Source organism: Ceratotherium simum, unplaced genomic scaffold (assembly GCF_057802395.1).
Source record: "Ceratotherium simum simum isolate JZ-2026a unplaced genomic scaffold, ASM5780239v1 HiC_scaffold_44, whole genome shotgun sequence".
In the NCBI taxonomy this organism is placed as follows: domain Eukaryota; kingdom Metazoa; phylum Chordata; class Mammalia; order Perissodactyla; family Rhinocerotidae; genus Ceratotherium; species Ceratotherium simum.
Genome location: NW_028261260.1, coordinates 2,029,713 through 2,044,751, shown reverse-complemented (window position 1 = coordinate 2,044,751; position 15,039 = coordinate 2,029,713). Strand labels below are relative to the sequence as shown.

At 37.4% G+C, this 15,039-nt stretch overlaps 1 protein-coding gene across 24 annotated transcripts in view; it reads left to right on the top strand.

The window, feature by feature from the left end:
- Positions 1-15,039, top strand: part of LOC147911292 (ral guanine nucleotide dissociation stimulator-like) — an 85,501-nt gene that overhangs the window by 54,324 nt on the left and 16,138 nt on the right. For 13 of the 24 annotated variants that reach the window (XM_087428285.1, XM_087428296.1, XM_087428287.1 and 10 more), the window contains one exon: positions 31-7,091. The exons of 8 other annotated variants lie outside the window; for them this stretch is intronic. In XM_087428285.1, coding sequence (XP_087284411.1) covers positions 31-280 — 250 coding nt within the window. In that variant the 3' untranslated portion in view covers positions 281-7,091. Of the gene's footprint in view, positions 1-30; positions 7,092-15,039 lie in introns of those variants that run through there. 3 more of the 24 variants (XM_087428309.1, XM_087428298.1, XM_087428314.1) reach the window with 3 other exon arrangements.

Genomic DNA, 15,039 nt, shown 5'->3' with positions numbered 1-15,039 from the left:
GCAACCACTGTTCTGGTTTTTTCACCATAGGTTCATCTTGGCTGAAATCATCCCACGTGTATTGTTTTCTGTCCAGCTTGCCTCCCTCGGCACGAGGTTGATGAGACTCACCCAGCATGTGTGTGTCAGCGTTTGCTCCTTGGCACGGCTTAGGGCGTTCTGCTCTGTGGATGCCCCGCAGTGCGCTCATCTTCCTCCTGGGGACTTGCAGGTCATCTCCTGCGAACATTCTTGTACAAAAGCTTTTTGTATGCTGTTTGATTCCTTTATTAGCATTTAAGTGACACACATTTTGCACTTTTTAGTGGTTGTTCCAGATTACAATATACATCTTTAACATATCACAGCCTACCTAGACTTAATAGTGCACCAATTTAATCAATGTAAAATATGGAAGCCTTGCTACAGAACAGTTCCACTTAACTCTGTCTGACCTTTGTGCTATTGTTTTCATAAATTTTACATCTACCCATGTTATAAATCCCACAATACAGTGTTATAATTTTTGCTTTAAATAGTCATAGGACTTTTAAATAAATTAAGAGAAAAAAGTTAAGTATTTGGAGGTAGATGCTTTGAGGTTCTGCAAATGTACTGTTTCTTCTTTAAGTTTCACCCACAGTTTTTGCATTCACCAGTCAGTCTTGCCCACAGTAATTATTACTGTGGTGTTCTAGTGGCAATTTTCTATTTCATGCTATCCAGCTGCGGTTATTATTTGGAATTCTGTGAGGAAGATTCCCCTCCTCCCTCTCCCTTCCTTCTTCCTCTCTTTCTCTCTTTCTTTCATTCTTTTTTTCCCCCTTTTTTCTTTCTTTCTTATTTAATCTTTTTTATATCAGTATAGACTCATGGATATTTATTTTATTCTCTGGGTAATAATCCAATGCTACCATTATTTATTTTGTTGCTCACAGTTTTCCAACTTGAGCCATTGGGAAGTCTTTCAGATTGATTGCTTTTGACACATCTCATCATTTTCTGTGTGTTTTTTTCAAAGCACTTTCAGACTTCCTGGTACTACAAGATGCTCCAGGCTCATCTTGTATTTTCCATCTCCAGCCCTAGAAGTACCCATTTTTCCAAGAAAACCTGCTTATTTTTATTGGAAAATGATATTTAGAAACCAAGATCTGGGAGCTAGGTGTGCTCATTGATACTAGGGTGTCACTGCTTCTAGACCCTCTCAGCAGAGCTTGGAAATGTATGTATGAATATAAACTCAGGTATACACATCTATCAATCAATCTATCAGTCTATCTATCAATCTGTCTATCTGGATAGATATATTAAAAGAGACATGGATTCATACTGATAATTCCAACTCCAATCCAGCACCACAGAGTTTATTCTAGCATTCTCCTTTTGCTTATTTGTAACTTCTTTCACCAACAGTGAGAAACTTAACTCCAGTTAGCTACAATATATTTACTAATGTGTCAACTACTTTCAGAATTGCTAATCCATACCCTTATGAAAAACAAATTTACCACCTAGAGTACAGTGTTTGTGTCGAGTACATTAGTTTTACAGTATCCCGTCAAAACATTGTCTTCCACAGTTACTCAGGTCAGGACCTTTCATCTCCACACCTTCAGTGTGGTTATGTCACATGCTTATAATACAGTGAGATTCATTTGTCACTTCATTCCATCTGAGTTCCCTAGCATCCTGATTGATTTTTAAAATTTGCAGAGTAAAATTCACTCTTTGTGGTGTACAGTTCTATGGGTTTTGACAACTTTATGGTCGTATATCCACCCCCACAGTACCATACAGAGCTGTTTTATTCACCCCCAAATTTCTCTCATGCTGTCACTTTGTAGTCAACCCCTTCCCCCACTCCATCCCTTGGCAACCACTGATCATTTTCCATCCCTGTATTTCTGCCTTTGCTAGAATGTCATATAAATGGAATCATATACTATATAGCCTTTTGAATCTGGCTTCCTTCCCTTAGAGAAATGCATCCAAGATTCATCCATGTTGTTGTGTGAATTAAGAGTTTATCCTTTTTATTGCCAAGTAGTATTCTAATGTACCGATGCACCACAGTTTCTTTCTCCATTCACCTGATGAAGGACATTTAGTTTCTTTCCATCTTTGACAATTATGAATAAAATGGCTATGAAGATTCACACAAGGATTTTTCCTTAAACATTAGTTTTCAATTTGTTTCAGTAAATACCTAGGAGTGGGATATCTGTGTCATATAATAAGTATATGTTTAACTTTATAAGAACCTGCTAAACTGTTGTCTGAATGCAACTATCATGTTGCATTCCCAGTTCTAGTTGCTCCTAGTCCTCACCAGCACTTTGTAGTCGCAATTTTATTGGTATTTGCAATTTTATTTTTTTATTTTAGGCATCTAATTGGTGTGTGGTATCTTGTTGTGGCTTCTGCTTCCTTTATGAAAGTGAGTTCTGCTAAATATAGAATCCTGTTTTGACTTTTGGGTTTTCTTTTGGTACTTGAAAGATGTGATTTTGTTGTTGATTTGTCCATTTTTTTTTTATAATATATCATCCATCATTCACGTTATTTCTCCTTCTATGTAATGTCTTCTCTGGTATGTATGTATTTCCCTGAATGCTTTCAAGATTTTCTTTTTATCTTTGGATTTTAACAGCTTGACTATCATGTGCCGAGGTATGGTTTTATTTTGTATTTTATTTTGTGGGTTTGTTGACTTTCTTAGATCTAAAATTTTAGATTTTCCACCAAATTTTGGAAGTTTTATGTTATTACTTATTGATTTGCCTTTCTGTCTCATTTAATTTTTCTGTCATTCCTCTCTCTGCTGGGGACTCAATCATCTCACAGGTTGTAAGGCTCTCTTCATTTTCCTTCAAAAATTTTACATTCTTTTCTTCAGACTGGATAATTTCTATTGCTCTGTCTTCATGTTTCTTCTACTGTTTCTAATCTACTGGTAAACTCAAAAGTACTTTTTTTTTATTTCATCTTCCTATTTGGTTCGTTTTTATAATTCCCATTTCTCTGCTGAGTTTCCACATCTGTTCATTCATTATGAGAATATTTTTCTTTACCACCATTATCATCTTTATAAAAGCTAATTTCTTATCCTTGTCTGCTAATTGCAACAACTTGGGGATAGTTTCTACTGCCTGCTTTTGGTCATATATGGATTACATTTTCCTATTTCTTCAAATCTCATGCTTTTTTAAATTGTGTACTGGAAATCATGTATGATAGTTATAGAGACTTTGGATTCTATTGTATTCCTCTGAAGAGTGTTGTTATTTTTCTAGCAGGGAGTTAACTTGGCTGGACTGAAACTCCAATCCTATCTCCTTTACAGTGGGCATAGCTGAAATCTTCAATCAGATCTTTCATCTTCCAACTGCTGTTTTTACAATAGTCCCTCTGGGACCTACCCTGCATGTGTGTTGTTCAAAGATCTGCCAATTTGGTGTGTGTGGGGGGGAGACTTTCATACATATTTTGAGATTTTCCTCTTAGTGGCTCCCTCCCTTCTAGAATTTCTCCCCTAACTTTCCAGCTACTCTGCCAGCCCCAAAATACATCCTTTAACATTACAAGTAAGACTGTAGTTTCTCCCCTGTCTGGGCCAAGTACAGATTTTGGAATGCTTTGAGGCAAAAGCCTCAAGCTTGCAAATATCTCCTGGTGCAATTCCCATCATTCAAGGGAAGACTCCCTCTCAGTTCTGCTTGCTTTGGAAGAGATTTATACATACACACATATACACATTTATTGTATGTGTATTACATATAGATACATGAGTCTATGTAAATATATATATATAAAGTATATATATATACTATATATATACAATATGTATATACTATATATATATATACAATATGTATATACAATAAATATATAAAATATTTTATGCAGATTTTATCACTGTTATCTGTGAGAGTGTTAGTTCAACAAGCTACTCCACCATTACTGGAAGCCAGACCTCGGTTTTGTTTCTTTTTTGGATTTTATATAAATGGAATTATACAATACATAGCCTTTTGAATATAATTTCTTTTATGTATCATTATGGTTGTGATATTCATCCATGCTATTGCATGTAGCTAGTGTTCGTTCATTTGTTGAAAATAATTAATTATTTAATGGTCATAAAATATGCATAACATAAAATTGACCATTTTAACCATTTTTATGTGTACAGTTCAGTGATATTCAGTACATTCACATTATTGTGTAGCCATAACTTCCAACCATCCACAGAACTATTTTCACCTTGCACTGAAACTCTGTGCCCATTAAGCAACAACTCCCTGTTATCCCTCCCTCTTGCCCCTGGGAACCACCATTGTCCTCTCTATTCCTATGAATTTGACTTCTCTAAGTACCTTATATGAGTGGAATCATACAGTATTTTTCCTTTTGTGGCTGGCTTTATTTCACTTAGAATAAAGTCTTCAAGGTTCATCCATGTCATAGCATACGTCAGAATTCCTTCCTTTTTTTTTTTTTTTTTGGTGAGGACTATGGGCCCTGAGTTAACATCTGCCAATCCTCCTCTTTTGGCTGAGGAAGACTGGCCATGGGCTAACATCCATGTCCATCTTCCTCCACTTTATATGGGAAGCCGCCACAGCATGGCTTGTCAAGCAGTGCATCAGTGCGTGTCCATTATCCGAACCGGTGAACCCCTGGCCACCGCAGCAGAGCGCACGCACTTAACCACATGCACAACTGGGCCAGACCCAGAATTCCTTCCTTTTTAAGGGTGACTGGTATTCCATTATGTTATAAACCACATTTTTTTTTTTTTTTGTCAATTCATCCTTTGATGGACACCTGGCTTACTTCAAGCTTCTGGTTATTTTGAGTAATGCTGTTAAGAACACGGGTGTACATATATGTCTTTATACCTCTGCATTCACTTCTTTTGGATGTATACCGATAAATGGTGTTCGAGATTCATTTTTTCACATGTGGGAGGGTTCCCCACACCTCCAACAAGAAATTCTTGGAATGCGAGCTGGTCGTCAGATAATTCAACTCAATTTGATGCTGTCAACCCAGAGATACATCCGATTCCACAGGTTGAGGGCTCAGTCCTATAAGACTGCACACCCACCCAACCTCACTTCAACTTCATATGCTAGTTAGAAGCCCAGGCTGTTTCCTGTACTTCTGACTGACTGGCTGTAAACCAGAGGTTCCCACAACCTCCTCCTTGGGTTTGATTAATTTGCTAGAGTGGCTCACAAAACTCAGAGAAACATTTACTAGATCACCAGTTTATTATAAAAAGATATAACTCAAGAACAGCCTGATGGAAGTGGTGCATAGGGAAAGGTGTGTGAGAAGGGGCACAGAGCTTTCATGCAATCTCCAGATGCACCACTCTCCAAGCACTCCTTGTCATTGTCAACCTGGAAGCTCTCTGAACCTCCTTCTATTGGGATTTTTATGGAGGCTCCCTCACGTAGGCATGATCAATTATTAACTCAGTTTCCAGCCCCTCTCCCTTCTCTGGAGGATAAGGGGTAGGGCTAAAAATTCCAAGCTTCTAATGAGGGCTTGGTCTTTCTGGTGACCAGCCCCCATCCAGGAGCCCACCCAGAGTTGCCTCAATAGAACAAAAGATTCTCCTAGTGTTCTTATCACTTAGGAAATTACAAGAGTTTTAGGAGCTCTGTGTCAGGGAATGGGTCAAAGACAAATATTAGAACAAGAGATGCTCTAAGTTTTCTTATTGTTTAGGAAAGTACAAGGGTTTTAGTAGCTCTGTGCCAGGAATTGGAGGCAGACACCAATAAATATATTTTCTATTATTTCAGAACCCATAAGTGGAAATTCTAGATCATATGGTAATTCTATTTTTAATTTTTGAAGGAACTGCCATACTGTTTTCCAGTTTTATATTCTCACCATCAAAGTATAAGGGTTCCAATTTCTCAACATCCTTACCAACACATGTTATTTTCTTATTTTGTGATAGTAACTATCCTAATGGGTGTGAAGAGGTATCTCATTGTGGTTTTATTTTTGCATTTTCCTGATACTTTGTGATGTTGAGCATCTTTTCATGTGTTTATTGGCCATTTTATATCTTCTTTGGAGAAATGTGTATTCAAGTCCTTTGTGCATTTTTAAATTGGGTTTTTTTTTATTGTTGAGTTGTAGGAGTTCTTTATATATTCTAGTTATTAATCCCTTATCAGATATGTGATTTGCAAATATTTTCAGCCATTCTGTGTATTGCCTTTTTACTCTGTTGATTTTATCTTGTGATACAGAAAACCTTTGCATTTTAATGAAGTCCAATTTGTTTTTTTTGTTGTTGTTGCTTATGTCTTTGTTGTCATATTAAAGAAATCATTGTTGGCAATGGCATTTGGACCCAGTGACATGCAGCTTTTTCCCTGTGTTTTCTTCTAAATATTTTATAGCTTCAACTCTAACATTTATATCTTTGATCCATTTTGAGTTAATTTTTAGATATCGTGTGAGATAAGGGTCCAACCTCATTCTTTTGCATGTGGGTATCCAGTTTTCCCAGCACCATTTGTTGAAAAACTTATCCTTTCTCCAATGAATAGTCTTTGCACTCTTGTCAAAAATCATTTGACCGTATATGTAAAGGTTTATTTCAGGGCTCTCTATACTACTTCGTTAGTATATTGTGTTTATTTATGCCAGTACTACACTGTTTTGATTACTTTGTAGTAAGTTTTGAAATCAGAAAGTGCGAGTTCTCCAAATTTGTTCTTCTTTTTCTAGATTGTTTTGTCTATTCAGTGTCCCTTGAGAGTCCATATGAATTTTAGGATAGATTTTTCTATTTTTGTAAAAAACATCATTGGAATTTTTACCTCCTTGTGTAAGTTGATTCTTAAGTATTTTACTCTTTCTGATGCTATTGTAAATAAAAATATAATGATTGTAAATTTCTTTTTCAGATTACTTATTATTAATGTATAGAAGAACAACTAATTTTTTCATGTTGATTTTGTGTTCCACTAGTCTGCAGAATTTATTAGTTCTAACAATTTTTTTTGTGGAATTTTTAGGGGTTTCAAAGTATAAGATATTATTTGTAAACAAATATAATATTACTTCTTCCTTTCCAATTTGGATGCTATTTCTTTTTTTATCTTGCCTAATTGCTTTGGCTAGAACTTCTAATATCATGTTGAACAGAAGTGGTGAAAGTGGGCATTCTTGCCTTTTTCCTGATCTTAGAGAAAAAGCTTTCAGTATTTCGCCCATGAGTTTGATGTTATCTGTGGATTTCTATATATGGCTTTTATTATGTTGAAGTAGCTTCCTTTTACTCTGAGGGTTTTTTAGTGTCTTTAACATGAAAGCATGTTTACTTTTGTCAAACACTTTTTCTGCATCCATCGAGATGATCAGGTGTTTTTTTCCTTCATTCTGTTAATGTGGTTTATTACATTGATTCATTTTCATATATCGAAACATCCTTGCATTCCAGGAATAAATCTCACTTCAAAATGATGTATAATCCTTTCAATATGCTGCTGAATTTGGTTTGTTAATGTTTTATTGAGGATTTTTGTATCACTATTCATCAAAGATATTGACATGTAGATTTCTTTTCTCTTAGTGTCTTTGGCTTTGATATCAGGGTAGTGCTAACACCCTAGGGTGACTTTAGAAGCATTCTCTCTTCTTCAACTTTTTGGAATAGTTTGAAAAGAATTGGTGTTAGTGAATTAAAAGAAAGTCTTTGGGCCCAGGAATAAATTCAACATAAAGTAATATAAATAAATATTTTTTTAATGTGAAAAATTTTTTTCCTAAAAAAAATTAAAAATTAAGCAAGAACATCACTTATCACTTTATTTCTAAAAAGATTTTTTAACCTAATAGTAAGCATAAACAAATCGTTAGAATTAAAATGACTCAAGTGTTAATTTTCTTCATTGCAAATTTTCTGACAGGAGTATATGATGCCATCATGTATGACATCTTTTAAGAAAAAATGGTCATTTTTTTGTAGTATTTGAGAACACTATGAATTTTCCCAGTGGCCTCTGACAATACTCTGATATGCAAAGTTATCTTTTCAACATGTCATATCATCATCCTTACCAAATTAACAAACTCTGTCAGGTGGTAATTAATCAACTACTTTTCATATGATTCAGGTTCTCTGCCATCAACTTCCCTAACCATCAGGAAATTCTACAACTTCTGCAAGATTAACAATTTCAGCTTACACTGTATTTGTCTCATATTGTTTAAAACATCCAAAAATCATTGATAAACTGACCCTGCCCAAACTAATGCATGGTGAATTATAAAAGATGGTCTCTGTTAAGTGGGGAGGGATTTCAGGTTGAACTTAATTTTATAAGTGGTCAATTTATGACAGTGTATTGTTCTGTTATGTATTTCACTGTTTTAAAAAGAGTGATAGGGTCGGCCCCGTGGCTCAGCGGTTAAGTGCGCGTGCTCCACTGCTGGCGGCCCGGGTTTGGATCCCGGGCGTGCGCCAACACACCGCTTCTCCGGCCATGCTGAGGCCGCCTCCCACGTGCAGCGACTAGAGGGATGTGCGGCTATGACATACAACTATCTACTGGGTCTTTGGGGGGGAAAATAAATAAATAAAATTATAAAAAAAAAGAGTGATAGTTGAGGCCACTTAGATAATCAAAAGTTGAGAAAATAAGGAACTGATATACTCTGTAAGCTTCAAATATTTTCAAGCATAAGATACAATAAGAACTAAAACTAACAAAATGGCAGAGGAAATAGAGATAAGAGGATGAAATTGCAAAACTGAATCTATGATAATATCACAATGGCTAGTGTTGCGGTGCCAAGAAGGTGGTGAAGTCAAAGAATTCGTAAATATGATAATAAACAGACTGCAAAGAAAAAGACTAAAATTTTTATAGAGAGAATTTTTACAGCGATATTACAGATAGAGAACAGGGAAGAGAAGTTCGATTAAGAGACAATCTGCTTCTTAAATTACTTCCACTGTAGAGAACAAAAAATCAATTTGCTGAAATATTTATTCCCCTCTATGACCCTATCTTTATCTGCAAAATCTCAGCCCTGGATCAATGTCACAATCCTCCTTTTCCATACTTGGGGAACAGAGCAATTAAGCTCATCTGAAACCTCAACTGCCCCGCCTGTGAAATAAGGCCGGCCATCCATTCTCACAGAGGAGCCAACTGGAGGTAGGATTTTTGCTTCTGAATTCAGCTAAACATCTTCAAAGAATTGTATCTGGCCTTCCTCATCCAAGGCTATCAGTGAAGGGCTGGCTGGCTTTCAGAGAAGACCAATTCACAGTCAGCTGAGACATTTTCTGTTGAGGTCTCCAGAGAAGGCTGCGTGGCTTGTCAGTAAGAGTTGATTTCTACACAGGTTATAATTTTTATTTATTCAGAGATTAATAAAGAAATTTACATGGTAAGTATTACTTGTTATAAAGAAGAAAGGTTGTCTATTCTCTGGTCATTTAAGCAAAATCCTCCTCTCAGGGCCCACCCATGGACAAAGCCCAGATTTAATCTCCAACAGTCTGCCAGGCACTCTGTGGTCCATGGGAAGCCCTCAAGTTGGCAACCTCTTCCCTTGTGTCCTGTGCTGGTGTTTAATCTTCCATCTCTTCAGGGTGCAACTGGACAGAGGCCTATCAGATCCTCAAGGGACTTGACATTGGAGAAATGTACTTTTCATTATCTTTAGATTTCTATGCTTTTCAATAAGACTTTCAGCATTTCCAGTAATTGTGCAGCAGTTTACCCAACACTAAGGTTCTCACTATTGAAAATTAAAATAAATAAATTTTGTAAAGCAAAAAAATGATCTTTGCAATTTTGTACAGAATCTATGTAATGGGTGCATCCTTATAAATGGAGGAAAGATAACAAATTTAACTCTTTTGGTTAGTTAACACAGTAAGTAATATACTTTATATATTATCAATTTTGAGATTATTTGTATTTAAAAATACTGCTTCAAACCCCTAAATCACTGTAAGTGGTAGAGTCTGCCATCTGCTTTGGCTGAACAGTTATATACAACAAGTCAGCCAAAATTCCTCCATTCCTGTATAATCTTGTATGTGGGTGGTAATGGTTAGTTCTTATAGATTGTTTGAACACGTGCATATCACAAAACACAAGTGGCCATTAAAAATTAAAATATTCACCAAATACAAGGTTATCTGATTCCCAGAAAAAGAAAATATTACTGTAACATTAAGGCTAAAACTGTCAAAAAGGAAGCCAAGATACACTCAAGTCAAGCTTTTGCTGAAAAGTTAATTGTCTCATCTTTGAAACTTTATCATGTTTATTATGTAAGCAAGATACTTTCAGAGCCTAGAATATAGAAAGTCATTATTGGTAAGTCAACATTGTGATCATTTATTTTGTAAATGTTAATGTGAGAGATGTAATTCATTTTCTACTATATTAGGATTTTCAAGTTCCGCTAAATCTAAGGCCATGTTACTGGCAAGTTGGGATACCTCTAGACATCTGAAAAAATATGAGTCCTACACAGAAGCTTATACATTCTCTATTCATCAGGTTCTAAATTCTAAAACATTCTAAGGTTTTGGAACAAACCAATGGCATTCCAAATTGACAGTAGGGCATACATGATCCTATAGGAAGAGAAATTCAGATTTTGTTTTTTTTTAAATTTTATTTATTTATTCACTTTTCCCCCAAAGCCCAAGTAGATAGTTGTATGTCATAGCTGCACATCCTTCCAGTTGCTGCATGTGGGACGCAGCCTCAACATGGCCGGAAAAGCGGTGTGTCGGTGTGCACCTGGGATCAGAACCTGGGCCACCAGCAGCAGAATGCGCGCACTTAACTGCTAAGACACGGGGCTGGCCCAAGAAATCCAGATTTTAAATAGAGGAGCTTGTGCACAAAAATAAAGTACGTATTCAAGTCTGAAAGGGGATTTCAAGAAGGAAGGGACTCTCAGAACATGTGGTAAGTGGTAAATAACTTACCAAGGGCTCTCTAAAGGAGAACATATTGTGAAATAAAGAGCTTCACAGGCAGAGAGCTAAAATGGCATCTCTGGAACCCTTAAAATGAAACAGACGCTAAACTATTTTTTCCTAAAACTTAAAATGCGTCTTATCCTCCAAACAAATACCACCTCCCTGCCTTGTGGCTTACCTGGGCATGGTGACGTGTTGGAATCATTTCTTTAATTCCCTGGCTCTTAAACTTGATGGGCACCAGAAGCACCGGGAGGCCTTGTTGAAACCCAGATTGCCAGGTCCCACCCCAGAGTTTCCAGTTCTGCAGGTCTGCAGCAGCACCTGAGAATTTGCATTTCTACCCAGTTCCCAGGTGATGCTGATGCTGCTGGTCCAGGGACCCCACTTTGAGAACCACAGCCTAACTTACACCCTATATATGGTTACCAAATCCATTATTTCATCCTTTGGCTGCTACTTTTCATTTACCACATCAACACCTTAGCTCTGAATCTCCTCACCTAGCAATGGGAATACTTGGAGAGTTTCACAGCTGGTTCTCCTTTCCGGCTCAGTTCTCCCTCTTCCTCTCAATACTACATTCTCTTGACAGGTAATTGTTCCTTAAACATCAGTTCATCATAGTTCTTCCTTGCTCAAAAACTCATGGCTAGGGGCCAGCCCCGTGGCGTAGCAGTTAAGTGCTCACACTCTGCTGCTGGCAGCCCAGGTTCGGATCCCAGGTGCGCACCAATGCACCGCTTGTCAGGCCATGCTGTGGCGGCGTCCCATATAAAATGGAGGAAGATAGGCACAGATGTTAACCCAGGGTCAGTCTTCCTCAGCAAAAAGAGGAGGATTGGCCATAGATGTTAGCTCAGGGCTGATCTTCCTTACCAAAAAAAGAAAAAATTCATGGCTCTTATGGTGAGCACAAGACATTTTAAATTCTCTACTTGGCTCATAAGGTCTTTAATAGCCTTACTTGAATAGTAAAATGTGGACACCTTGTTCCCTACCTATCTACTATAAAGGAGTCTGTGAGGATTACGTAAGATACAGTCAGTTCTCATTATGCACAGTGTGACATTCTGTAAATTCACTGTGAACACTGAATCAGTGAATATGACCCACTGCTCCTACGGGAAATGCAGGGTTAGGTTCCTGCAAGCCTTAGTCACATTTTCTTCAACTGATCAATACATAACTTTGTTTTCTGTGTTTCTCTTTAAAGTCACCTTATTTAAGATATATTGTTGATATATTAACATTGAACTCACACCAACAGCACTGTAACTCGTGACTGAAAGAAGCTTGTCTAACACACGTACTTTCTCTGTAAAGGCACGTCACAGCCTCTTGCCCTGAGGAACACCAGGCAGCATTGCAGCACTACACATGGGAGACATATTAAACAGCAAAGTCACCAACACAACGCACAAAAAGATAAGAAATGGGGCACTAAATAGACTGCAAGAAGGACACTTGTTTACAGTATGGGCTGAAACAAGAGGGCAGAGCGTCACCTTGTTCCCCTCAGCTGGGAACATGCATGTCGAGTGAATCAAATTTTTCACCACATTGTACATATCTGCAAATGGACATGAAAGCCCTGAGAGTGTTGATTTGGGGGCTGCCAGTTCATTTTAGCTAGTGGGCAAGTGTGCAAACCCGGAATCCACAAATAATGAGGATCAACTATATTATGAAAGCATCTTTTCAAAATCAGAGTATTGCTCAGAAATAAGAGCAATAATGATAACATAACAGCTAACATTTAAGTGCCTACTATGTGCCAGGAGCTCTTCTAAGCACTTTATATTAGTTAATGCATTTCAATCTCACTAAAACCCTATGAGACAGGAGTTATCAGTAGCCCCATTTTATAGATGAGGAAACTAACGCTCAGAGAGTAAATATTTTGCACATATTCCCCAGTTAAAAGTGGAATAACTGGGATTGGTGCCCAGGCAAACTAGTCCAAAGCCCACAGCCTCAACTACTACGGTAGGAATGTGTGCGAATTTTCTACCACTCCCCAAAAAGCCCCTTCTGCTCCACCAAGTGTGGTCTCCCACATACTTATTCACTCATCAAACATTTTCTGAGTGCCCCAAATGTGTCAGGTACTGTGTTTAGATACTGGAGGGACAAATAGAATGTCAATGCAAATAATCTATAACCAATATACAAATCAAAATTGGGTTGAGTTTATTATGAGCCAACCTTTGAGAACCATATAGCCCGGGGGAGTCCTTTCATGAAGAATTGGAGCACTCCAAAGAAGTGGGGTGTACAGAGTGGTTATATACCATCAAAGAGCGTGTACCACATGTGATTGCAATGTCACTTTTACAATAGCCACGACATTGACCTGTTGGCACGTTGATTGATGGACACAGTGGGTATCAGGTCTGCTGTCTCCATGGGCGTGGCTGTTGTCTCGAGTTGGGTGGTCACAAGATGAGCACAGCAATCAAATCCTAGCTAGGGGGAAATGCTTATCCTTAAGGAAATGCCAATGTGGGGGAAGTTGCATTTACATCTTAAGGGCATTGTTCTTGTCTTTGGGACATGTTAATTGCTTAAAGTGGGTATATAATGGATGAACAGAGGCTACAGGCCCCTTTTGGAAAAAAAAATGGTCAAGCCCAACTAGTTTTACACCAAATGGTTTCCTCATGTGCTCCAATATATCCTATCACTGGCCATTTATTTATCATTTTCCCCCTTTTGATGTATAATCTTTCAATAGAAAGCATTGATGATCAAAATATTGTCCCTCAGAGCCAGGGTGGTTCCTGCATGCCCTGGGTCTATCATGTCCCTCAGTGCCAGGCTTTTATCTCATCTATTTGCCCAGTTGTCCACATTGGGTGGAATTAGTTGGATATTGTGGACAAGCAAAGAGGTATATATATATATATATATATATATACATAAACAGAGGAAGCATTTCATGGGTTTTGGATTAATTTTAGGTTGTTGCACAAACATTGTATATGCACTTTTTTAAAAATATTTTTTTATATTTTATATTATATTTATTTTTATTTTATATTAAAAATATATATTTTTTAATTATATATAGCCCCTTATGTTACATTGTGCACAATTATAGAACAAGTACAGTAACAATGATAATAATTAAACATTTTTTTAAAAGATTAGTTTAAAATGAGTTTTTAGGCATAGTCCTTATCAGAAAAGGAAATTTGTCCAGGGTTATAAGATTGATTGGCCATCTCAAGTCACTGAGCCACCATTACTCTAGTTTGCATGCCAGTCTTACAACACTAAGTAAAGAAAACAACAATCAGTTTGAATATTATGATTAGTACAAGAATTCCAAGAAGTAATAGAAATAGGAATTGCAATCCAGATCGAAAAAGGGAACCAATACCAGAAGGGAGCCAACCAAACAAATCAAGGCTGGGTGTAGGATCGCTTAAAGCATTCACCTGTTTTTTCTTGTGCTTTAGTAGAGATGACACATTGGAAGACTCGTCAGGTATAAACACACAGCATTCAGTTTGAATGATCGCACATGTACCACCTTGGGTTGCTGTAAGAATATCTAAGGCCATTCTATTTTGAAGGACAGCTTTTCTCATTAAAGACATTTCAGTATTTAAGAAAGCTATTCTTGCCTGACTATCGTTAAGGGCTTGTTGAGTAAATTTTGTCAGAGCCTCTATATGTGATATGACGTCTTCCAGCCCCAAGGAAGGAGCAAATATAGCTGCTAGGTGGTCATACCAGTGTAACACTGAATGAGCCCATCTGGCCTTAAGGAAAGGCAGATTGGCCACAGATATTAGCTCTGGTCAAATCTTTCCCTGTATCCAAGAGAAGCCAAGAGTGCAGCGCCCTAGCCATCCTGGTGGCAGCCAAGGCTAGAGATTTGTTCCACATAACCATTGAGTTCCATTAGGAGCCATCCAATAGGCGCCTGGTCTTCGAGACCAGTATGTTCCAAACCAATCACTTTTTTTATGTATAATAGTATTCTGACATGACTCGGGGGATATCCAGCCCATCTTTAGAGTGTAATTTGGTAGATTTTGTTTGGAATGATTTCTCTG